We start from the raw sequence: 11,256 nt of genomic DNA on the forward strand, positions 1-11,256 counted from the left end.
CCACGCGGGCGCCCACGGTGTGCTCTGGGGGTGCCCACGTTGGTCACTGCTTCCTGGCGGTGGCTAAGCCCCGCCCCGACCACGCCCCCTCCCCACAGCCATGTCCACCGTGGGCGGGAACTCGGAAGGCGCCCCCTGCGTGTTCCCCTTCACCTTCCTGGGCAGCAAGCACGAGAGCTGCACCAGCGCGGGGCGCAGCGACGGCAAGATGTGGTGCGCCACCACAGCCAACTACGACGACGACCGCAAGTGGGGCTTCTGCCCCGACCAAGGTGGGCGCCCCCCCCCCACTGTCCCCAGGAAACTGCCGCCTGGGAGGGTCCCGGCCCATCCCCGGTGGGGGCAGGTGTCCTCCTGCAGACCCTGCTGAAAGGTCCACAGTCTTTCTTGAGAAACAAAGAGCAGGATTTTAGCAAGTGGGATTTTAGGTCGTGGGGTTGCAGAGGATGCTTGTCCAGCCCTCAGCGGCTGGGAAGGGGTGAGGGGCTTTGTCCCACTCTACTCCGAAGCAGTGAGCACAACCTTGAGCTCAGACTTCTCAGATTGGGAGGAGTCAGTCTGCCAATTCCAGGGCCCTCAGCCCCTCCATGGGGCGTCCTCCTGGTCTCCGCTGGGACCTGACTCCCCGCTCTTTGCCCTCGCTGTCTCTCTGCACCCGCGCTGCGCCCTCCGCCCCCAGGGTACAGCCTGTTCCTGGTGGCGGCTCATGAGTTTGGCCACGCAATGGGGCTGGAGCACTCCGAGGACCCAGGAGCCCTGATGGCCCCTATTTACACCTTCACCAAGAACTTCCGGCTGTCCCATGATGACATCAAAGGCATCCAGGAGCTCTACGGTGAGCCTCAGTGTGCGGGCAGCCTTGGCTCAGGCCTGAGATGGGGGTGGGAGGACCATGGGCAGGCAAGCCCCCATCTCCCCGGGATTGCAGAAGACCAGGGCAGGAGGCGGTAGTATCGATCAGGTCAGGGGCAGCAGGGCAGCTCTCTAAGGAGACCCCAGGACCACACCCTTCCTTTCCAGATCAGGCCAGTGTCTGCACCCTCCTCCCTCCCCAGAGCCACCCTGTCAGATAAGCAGGGCAGAAACTCACTCTCCATTTCCCGAGGCCGGTGGCCCAGCCCGCACAGGTTAGGTTTAGAATCCAGGAGCGTTAGCTGAGGCCGCGCAGAATTCTCCAGTGTGTGGAGTGATGTTGCTAGTTTGCAAAATGGTTATTTTAATGTGTGATAAGAACAATATAATTGAGCACCTGAAACCAATGATTGCTTTCACACTGAAGCTTACAACAAGGTGAAGGTTTTAAAAGTCACTTTTTTGTTTTTTAAAGATTTATTTATTTATTCATACAGAACTGGGGTACAGGCCAGAGGCTCAGGGGCGGTGAGAGGCTTCACCAGAGACAGAGTGGGGAGCAGAACAGGCAGATCGACGAAGTACACTGCTGAGGGGAGCAGCGGGCGGGTCAGGAGAGGTCTGGCTCGCCATGTGGTCTCCTCCTGGGCAGGCGGCAGGCGGGAATCGAACTCATACGGAAGTGGCTTCAGATTCTCAGTGCTTTAACCCGCTGCGCCACCAGGGAGGGCCTAAAAGTCACTTTTTTTTTTTTTTAAAGCAAATATATGTCCTAGCACTGGTATGACCTGGACCAAACCAGCATGGTGAGGGCTCTTTGAGTGGGGAAGCCGGAGGATCACTGGACTTGGGAAAGAACCCGAGGTCCAGAAGACAGGCGGGGTCAGGTGCTGCTCCTGCACGCACCAGCTTTTGATGGAGCAGGTCTCGAGACCGGTTTCCTTTTTAAGCTGTGACTGGTATCCCTGAGGAGCAGAGTGATGCCTTTTTGAGACAGCACCACCCCCCAGTGCCGGACACACAACTGCCCTGACTTGTGGGCTTAGGAACCCGAGCTTGACCTTGGGCAAGTCACTCAGCCTTTCTGGACCTCATTTCCTCACCCTGTAACATGGGAGAGATCCCCTCCCCAGTAGTGGCGAGGACGGACTCCGGTCATGCCAGGGTAAAAAAAGAAAACGTGGATAAGATGCTGAGGGCCTTGGGGCCCTGGTTTTTCTTTACTCACCTCGCTTGGTCCAGGCTCTCTCTCTTACCTGGGCTACCCTAAGGCCAGATCCTATTCTTGCTGACCCTTAGCAGGCTCGCTGGGTAATCCTGGGGACTCAGCCTGGTGGGAAGCACCCCTGGAGCGGGAGTCTGAATTCGGTGTCCTCCCCAGGGGCCTCACCTGATACTGACACTGGCACTGGCACCGGCCCCACCCCCACGCTGGGCCCCGTCACTCCTGAGATCTGCAAGCAGGACATTGTCTTTGACGGAATCTCACAGATCCGTGGGGAGATCTTCTTCTTCAAGGACCGGTGAGTGCAGCAGCTGCCCTCTGCCCTGTCACGGTGTCCCCACCCCTCGCTCCTGGGTCCCACTGGGCGCTTCACGGAATGACCTGTGTCAGACAGGCCGCATTTCAAACAAGATCCCGCTCCTAAAGGTTTCGCACCGTGGGTATTTCTTTCGCCCCCTCCTCGTCTGTGAGTCTCCTGGGGATCTTGGCTTTGGGCTGTGGTTTGGGTACAGGGCATGCCACTCACTGTCCTGGGATTGGGGTGACTTGTGGCTGACGCGAGACGCATGTGTGGCCACATCAAATCACAAAGCACGTGTAAAGCCTCTACTTCACCGGAGTCACTGGGCAGTGCCTTGGGTGTATGATTCTAAAATAGGGGTGGGCTGGGACCTCCTTGGTGACCCAGGAGTTAAAGTCACAGCGCTATCAAGCTATGGCCAGTCCCTGCGGTCTAAGTTTGCTCCCTAGCCAGGGAGTGACCCACATGGCACAGCAGACCTCTCCTGTCTCCCCGCTGCGCCCCTCAGCAGTGGATTTCAGTCAATCAGCCTGTTCTGTTCCCCACTCTGTCTCTGGGGATTCCTCTCACTCTCCACATCTCTGGCCTGTACCCAGTTCTTGTATGCATAAATAAAAATAAATCTTTAAAATAAAATAAGATAGGGCCCTCCCTGGTGGCGCAGCGGGTTAAAGCACTGCACTGAGAAGCTAAAGCCACTTCCACATGAGTTCGATTCCCGCCTGCCCCGGAGGTGACCACATGGCGTGGCAGACCTCTCCTGGCCCGCCCGCTGCTCCCCTCAGCAGTGTACTTTGATCATCTGCCTGTTCTGCTCCCCACTCTGTCTCTGGTGAATCCTATCACCCTCCACATCTCTGGCCTGTACCCCAGTTCTGTATGAATAAATAAATAAATCTTTAAAAAATAAATAAATAAAATAAGATAGAGGTGGGAAGAATTGAAAACAATAATCTACACTGCTACCAGCCTTCCAGAATGACCTCAAATGGCCAGCTCTGTGCCAGGGAGCAAGTGGCCACAGTACCTTTATGTTGTGCACAAAGGCCCCCACTCAATCAACTTAGTGCTGAGACTTGACCCAACTGACCCGCCCCCCTGGGGAAGGGCAGTAGCAACTGGACCTACATTCGTTTTGGCAGTTTGTGTGTGTGTGTGTGTATTATATATCATCCTTCATTTTTGTACAGTGTATGATTACCCCGTGAAATTCCCACCACCAGTTCCCCGGTGCACCACCATGATAGTCCCCTGTGCGCTTCCCACTCCCGTCCTGATCCTTCTCCCTCCTTCTCCCCTACAGAATGACTCTGATCAATAATTGCCTGATGATTTTGATTTTGACTTTGCTATAGTTTTTTTTTTCCTGATTCTTTATCTGGTTTTTCTGTCTCCTAGAATTGAGACCATTTGATATATATTTTTTTTTCTTTCTGGCCTATTTCACTGAGCTTAATTAGTACCTTCCAGCTCTATCCGTGTTGCTGCAAAGGCATGAGTTTGTCCTTTTGACGGCTAAGTAATATTCCATTGTGTAAACAGACCACATCTTCTTGATCCAGTCATCTTGTTTTGGACATTTGGGTTACTTCCATAGCTTATCTATTCTAAACTGTGCCGCAATAAACATAGGGGTGCAGATACCCTTTCGAATTAATATTTTTGTGTCCTTTGGGTAGATCCCTAGGAGTGGAATTGCTGGATCCTCCACACAGTTTCTGGAACCTCCACACAGCTTTCCATAGCAGTTGGACCAGCAACTAGAACCTCATTAAAGGGTCCACCCATCATCCCTGTGTTTACACACATACACATACCCCCTTTCATTCTGTCCATCCATCAGTCTCTCCCATCTGTCATTATCTCTCTGTCTCTCATCCATTCTCCACCATCTCTCCAGCCATTTTGCATCCACCACCCAGCCATCATCTGTCCATCCATCTGCCCCCTATCCTTGGGGGTTGATTGAATGGACTGGGGTGCCTTATCTCCCGTGCTGGGGTCTGGGCGGGCCTGTGACTTGCTAGTTGTGTGATCATAGGTGAGTTTATTATGTATCTTCTTTGGACCTGTTTCCTTACTTGTAAAATGGGGTGAACGTGCCAATCCTTTTCTTAGGATGTCATGAGATTAGGCTTGAAACGGTGCCTGACAGAATATGCCACTATAGTTCAGCATGTGGCTGTGACCGCCAGCAGTTAACTGCTTGGTATCTGCTTTGCCAGATGCTTGGTGAAGCTTGAGGAGCTGGTCTGGTGTGCTGGGGCCAAGGGCCTGGGGTCTCCATCAGTGTTCCCCAAGAGCAGGCCATAGGCCTCTGGTATCAGCACCCTCCAGTGGGGGAGTGTTGAAGGGTCAGTGACTGCCCCAGCCCCCAGGCCCCCTGGCTGGGATGTAGGAGCCACCCCAGTAATCCACAGGGTAGCACATTCCCCTGTGATGATTCCAAGACCCAAGTGCAGCACAGCTCAGGTATCACCCGTCTGGTTTGGAAAACAGAGGCGATGGTCAGGCTGGGCAGAACCGAGGAAAGTGAGTAGCAGGATGCTCTGTGGACACCAGAGAGAAAGCAGCATTAGGCAAAGCCTCTAAAGGACACGCAGATGCAGACAGACAGTGAAGAGCTTCACAGGTTGGCGGGGAAGGTTGAGGCGAGGGGAATGCAAAAGTGAAGTGTTAGGTGTGCGAGTTCTCCGCATGCACAGGGAAGAGCAGAGACCCTGGGGGAGCCAGGAAAGTGTACCATAAGCTTTCCAAGGGCCCCCTCTGCCCTGAGCATGGGCTAGGTGCGGGAGGGCAATGTCTTGTCCTCAGCGGGGTATGCTACCAGCAGGGAGATGTAAGAATGCAGAGAAGGGGAGATTCAGCCTGCAATGAGAAGCCCCGTCAGAACCTGAGCACCCAAATGGGGATGTGTCACAATGAGAGCGGCGCTTCCTGCTGCCCTGAGATGGGTGGGAGGGGGAGTGTTCCCAGCATCGCCCTGCCTTGTGCGCTCCCCACCCCAGCTGACCTCACGAGCACATCTGAGAAGTGTGGGCCCAGGAAAGAGTGCTGAGACCAGGCCAGCTGGGAGCTTCCCCAGCCTGACAGATCACACTTGCTTTCAAAGTGAAGTGTTCAGTGAGTTACCCACTGTCGAAGCACTGAGCACACACTGAAGTTGGTGCTGAGCACTGGCTAACGGGCAAGTGTAGCAATGCCGCAGGGTGAGCAGACTCAGATTTTGGACTGAGATCTGGATTTGAATCCAGCAGGGAGGTGGCGAGAACACAGAGAGAACTGGAACCTCTCTGAGCTGCACTGAACAAATAAAATCATCATCCCTTTCTGGAGCAGCATGGTTTGGCTGCCGGGAATGGAAAACCCCAACTCCAGGCAGCTTAAACACTGGCGAGAAATTGCTCTCATGCCTTGTGAAGGGAAGGCTGCCTCAAGGGCCAGAGAGAAAGTTGGAGACTCCATGAATATCAGTGTCCACAGCCCATCCCCAGCCTTGACTTTATTCTAAGACTGGGTGCCTCATGGTCACAAGGTGGCTGCCAGTGCACGGCCTTCCTTGCCCACATCCCATAGAGAGCTGTGAAATATCGAGTCTGTCCCATCTTGTGCCACATGAGTCACAGTTGCCAGGGAATACTGTCCTCTGCTAGGTTTAGGCCAGAGGTTCTCAGACTTTGGCTTAGAATCTTCTGGAAATCTTGTGAGGACAGACTGCTGGATGCCAAGCCCAGAGAATCTGATTCATAGGTGTTAGTTGGTACCTAGTAATTTGCATTTCTGATGAGTTCCCCACCTCTGCTGCTGCAGCTGGTGCGGATCGCTCTTTGAGAACCAGTACTTGAACTCATCCAAGTAGGGAGCGGATCCACCAGGGAAGGATGGATCATAGATGTGGGAGTCCCAGCATGGAGGAGGATGTGGGGAATAAACAGGTGCTGGGCACACCTGTTATCCTGTAACATCGGGGAGACTACACCTTGCAGACACTTAGTGAGAGACCGCTCTTGCGCCCGCTGGAGTGCACGAAGCCGTACCCTTCCCAAACCCCCCAGGAGATGTACCCTTTCCTACTTACTTCAGGAGACACTTTCGATTGCCTGCTATCAGTTCCTGGCTCATTCGGCTTCCAGTCTAATAGAGACAGATGTTACAGGCGGGGGCGGGGGGGCTTACAGTGGGTTGGGGGGGGTGAAATGGGAAAAGGGGTCAATTGTGCCATGATGGATTGAAACTGGGCTTTGGGTAGAGAACGCGATGGCGTCAGACAGATGTTGAATTATGTATGGGCTGTGCGCCTACCCCTCATATAATGTTATAAAACAATGCATTGTATTTTACTAGCTGTAGCTGGTGCTTTAAAGTAGGTAGACTAGCACGATACTAAAGAATATAAAAGTGAAAAACAAGCCAGTGACTGTTGCAGGCATTCAGGTAGACGATTTTGAGAGGCTGCAGGAAGAACACAGTATGGGCAGAGGCAGTCCAGGCAGGCTTCCTGGAGGAGGAAGACGTAGGCAGCGCTAAGAGGCTGCTTCTCAGCCCCGGCGTCTTGCAGAGGGGGCTGTGCCCAATACCCAGGCCTCCGGCCTCCCTCTGGTCTTGCCTCTGCCCCAGGACCCGGTCGCTGGCATGTTGCCACGTGGGCTTAGCCGGGCGTGCGGTCAGAATGCAGACGCGCTGAAGGCATCGTTTCCTCTGACCCCTCCCACCTCCAGGTTCATTTGGCGGACAGTGACGCCGCGTGACAAGCCTACAGGGCCGCTGCTCGTGGCCACGTTCTGGCCGGACCTTCCAGAGAAGATCGATGCTGTGTACGAGGCCCCTCAGGAGGAGAAGGCTGTGTTCTTTGCAGGTGTGTGGAGGGTCTGCCCACCTTGACTCCACGGGGCTCCGTACCGGGACCCCTCCCGGAGCGGTGCTGCGTATCTGTGGGTGGCTGGGTTGGTTCTTTTAATCATTTCCAAAAGTGTGGGTTTCTTTGAGAGGCCAGTGCAGACACTCGCCCTAGAAGGCATCCAGCCGCGGCATGCACATGTCCTTCTCATTGTCTTCCCGCCCCTCAGATTCCTATTCTAGAAGGAAAATCACGATTTAGTGCTGGTGTCTCTGACGCCTTTGACAGGCAACAGTTCTTATTAGACTTTTCTAATTGTGGGTTTGCTGGCATTTCAGTGGTTGTAATAAATTTCTAGAGATTTGAAGGGCGTTCCTTGAAAGCTAACGATGATGTAGGGGCGAGGGCCGGGTCTCTGTAAGTGGTTAAATCACCCCGCTAAGTCATGTGGCTGATGTCTGGCAGCCCCGTGCATCCGGTGTTTATCTAAGCAACTGTCATGTGCCGGGACCCAGCCCTGCCCTGGGTTCACTCACACGCTTCTGGGGAGACCCAGGACCCAGCTGTTGTGGAGGGGTGTCCCAAGGGCTGTGTCGGGGAGGCGGGGGACACACGGTGCAGTTACACTGTCCTGGCCGCCGCCTCCCCGTCACCATCCCAGAGTGGCCAGGGGCTGCCCAGAGCTGACGGGCCCACCAGAGGTTCGGGCTGGATTTTCAGGGGAGACAGAGCCTTCTCCCAGGGAGGGGGCTGGGGCGTTTCCCTGGTGCACAGTCTGTCTGCAGAGATTCCAGAATCCTGGTGATCCAGCCCCAGAGCCACGGAGCATGAGCAGCTGCCTCCAGCCCAGGCGTCCCCGAGTTCATGCCAGTGGGTGCTCAGCCCCTGCTTCTGGAAGATTCTATTCAGCACACCAATTTGTGCAAATTAGAAGGTGCCCCTTCATAGCAGGCGAGGCACTTAGGGTGTGTGACTGGGCGCGTGGAGTGAGGGCTGGGCTCACCCCCCACCACCCCCCAGGCCCAGCACCTCTGATAACCAACAGTAGCATGGTGCCTCTGGGCTTTAAGGCCTGTGCAGGAGTGGCACTAAGTGGCCACAGGGGTCCCTGGCAGGCAGAAGACGGGGGAACAGGCTGGCCTGGGGGTGTCAGCACCAGTCACCAACCTTCTCTTTGCTTCTGCCCCAGGGAAACAATACTGGGTCTATTCTGCCAGCACCCTGGAGCGAGGGTACCCCAAGCCGCTGACCAGCCTGGGACTGCCCCCCAGTGTTGAACGAGTGGATGCAGCCTTTAATTGGAGCAAGAATAAGAAGACATACATCTTTGCTGGAGAGCAGTTCTGGAGGTAAGGGAGGTGGGACCCCATGTCTCTGCGGAGGGCTGCACAGCCGTTTACCTGGAGACGGAAGACGTGCTTTGGCTTCACGCCCCCTCGGTCATGTTCGGAGGCTGGTGGCCATGAGGGCCCCAGTCTGGAGTCCGACCCGCTGCTCCGGGAAGTCCTGGCGGATGGGAAGTCCTCACGCATGTCATGAGTGCAGTTCTGGCCACAGCCTCCTTTCCCTTCTCGGCCCTTGTCTGTGTGGTCTGCAGTCTCGCATTTTGGGGTGTCTCAATGAAGACGGTGGTGTTGAAAATAAAGCTAAAAGCTGCTACTGTGCCAGCCACTGTCCAAGGGCTGGATGAGATGGTTACAGCGACTCCCGCTTTACAGACGAGGCAGGTTGGGTTCAGAGAGGTTGAGCATTTTGCTTAGAGTCACACAGCCAGGGCGTGGCCAGGCAGGTTGGGATTGTTCATTCTTCTCGCTGTTCCTCAGTGAGTGGGGACCCCTAGTGGGGTGGTGGGAACAGGGGTGGCAGAAGGCAAAATCCCAGGACAGCCGAGAGATGATGGAAATCCCAGGAGTCTGTGTCCAAGCCGGGGCCTGGCCAGTGGCCAGGTAATGGACGCCGGTAATGGCAAGGGCTTGGGAGCAGGTGGGTCTGTTGTCAGGTCACCAGAAGGGAAGGCATCCATGGCCAGGGTGGAGGTCTGGAGGCCAGGCTCTAGGAAGGGCAGTGGGAGGAAGCCCACTGCTCGGGAGTGTGAAGAGAGTTCGTTCGGTGCCTCACGTGAGGAAGTCGAGGTCCTCATGGAAGCCTGGTCTGAGTGAGCGGGCCTCAGGCCAGATTACCACTGCTCTGTCCTCTCACCCCAGGCCCTCACAGCCCTCCTGGGGGTCATTTGGTCAGTGGCGAAGGGCTGGTGATTCTTCAGCTGCCTCTAGCCCTCCCGTGCCCCTGTGTTCTTGGGCGGCTATTGCTGTTGCAGGTCCTGGCCACAGTCCCGGTGGCCACAGTCCCATCCCTGCTTCCCTCCCCAGCCCGCTCTCGTCCCCACCATCTGGCCGCCCCTCCCCACTGCCCAGCGTTCAGACGCTGTTTGTGTCCCAAGCTGTCATGTCCACGTGGGATTCCTGTCCTACTGCTCAGATAGTAACAACTCAAGCTGATGGATACTTGAAGCCTGGAGAAAGAAAACAGCCGGACACGACGATGGGCTTTGCACACAGCAGCCCTGAGTCACCCGCATGTGACTCAGAGGGAGCGAGACAAACACTTCTGAGCAAAAGAATGCTGTTTCGGACCCTATGCCAGGCCAGCACCTCTGCCCCTGGCCTGAACGTCTCATGGGAGGTGAAGACTAGCGTCACCCCACTGCAGGTCTGAAAACAGCACCCCAAGGAGGCCCCTCCACCTGCGGGGAGAAGTTGGCACGGAAAGTCTGACCCTCTGCAGCTGCAGAGACACAAAGCCTGCATGGGGGAGCAGGAATCGCGGGGGACAGAGGGAAGGGAGACGCAGCACCCCCTCCCGGCCAGCTCCTTCCAGTGCTGCGATGACACTTTCCTCCTGAAGGAAAAGAACTTGGAAGCAAATCGGCTCACTGGCCTGTCGCCCTTTTCCTCACCTGGAGAACGGGGTTAATTCCTCCCTCCGACCTTGGGTGGGGAGGCTGAGAGAAGTGAGGCCCAGCTCATGCTCGGACGCCTAGCTCTGGGCCGTCCTCTGGGCAGTCGGGGAGGTGACGTGGGCGGAGTACTGGGTTCCTGAATTGGGAGACATGGCCGCAGGACCCTGGGTCACCACGGAGTCTGTTGGGTTTTGCAGGAAGGGATCTTAGGATGTACTGGGATTATTAACACTGCTTTTCTGGGTATGATGGGCGGGGCTGGGGGTGGGGTGACCTCCGTAGAAGAGACCCCCGTAGAAGGGAGTTCAGGATGGGGGGCAGGCTGGCCGTGCAGGAGAGAACCCCCCCGGGGGGGCACCTCAGAAGAAGCGGCTGTCACCCGCAGCACGCTTCATCTTGGGCCTGCAGTACCCACAGGCAACCAACACTCAGAGTATTTATCCTGATTAAAACTGGAAACTGGGCCCGAGAGCCGCCGTTGGTGGTGGCATCACACACGCTACCCCATCGTGCCGTCTGCCGGGACAGGACTGTCGTCTCCACCGGTTAGATGAGGACGCAGCAGCTGTCCACAGCAGCCAGCAAAGAGCAGGCGGGCCCGAGCCTGTCCGTGGGCTCCCAGGCCAGAGCTCCTCTGGCTGCAGCAGGAATCCAAGTTTATCAGGAACTACCAGTGCCTATTGCCCACCCAGTACAGACAGGGGCCAGGACGTGCCTGTTTCATGTCACAGATACACCCGTTAGCCCATTCTGTTAAATGCAGTCAGTCCCCTTGCGGCTGTAAAACAGGCACACAGAGCAGCCGGCAGCTCCTGAGCCAGACCAGTCTGGGTTAGTGACCACCGAGAATCGGTGCCCCTCTGAGCCTCCCATCTGTAGAATGGGCATTGGGGTACTGACAGCTTCCCGCCGTGGGGCACGGACTGAGAACACATGTGGCAAGCAGTTAACACGCAGAGGCTGCCAAGGGCTGGTGCAGACTGCAAGTGAGCAGGGTGCTGGGTGCAGACCTGGGTCTCACAACACCCAGGCCTCACACGCCCAAGCCCCACAACGCCCAGGCCCCGCAACGCCCAGGCCCC

The 11,256-nt window shown here is 56.1% G+C and overlaps 1 protein-coding gene across 1 annotated transcript in view; it reads left to right on the top strand.

Annotated features, from left to right (window-relative positions):
* MMP2 (matrix metallopeptidase 2) overlaps positions 1-11,256 on the top strand; it is a 20,795-nt gene that overhangs the window by 6,597 nt on the left and 2,942 nt on the right. The window contains exons 6-10 of the mRNA XM_004693568.2: positions 99-272; positions 680-835; positions 2,234-2,375; positions 7,097-7,233; positions 8,405-8,564. Of these exons, the coding sequence (XP_004693625.1) occupies positions 99-272; positions 680-835; positions 2,234-2,375; positions 7,097-7,233; positions 8,405-8,564 (769 nt within the window). The remainder of the gene's footprint in view (positions 1-98; positions 273-679; positions 836-2,233; positions 2,376-7,096; positions 7,234-8,404; positions 8,565-11,256) is intronic.

The sequence above is a fragment of the Condylura cristata genome, unplaced genomic scaffold (assembly GCF_000260355.1).
Source record: "Condylura cristata isolate star-nosed mole 26May11 unplaced genomic scaffold, ConCri1.0 scaffold00039, whole genome shotgun sequence".
Lineage (NCBI taxonomy): Eukaryota > Metazoa > Chordata > Mammalia > Eulipotyphla > Talpidae > Condylura > Condylura cristata.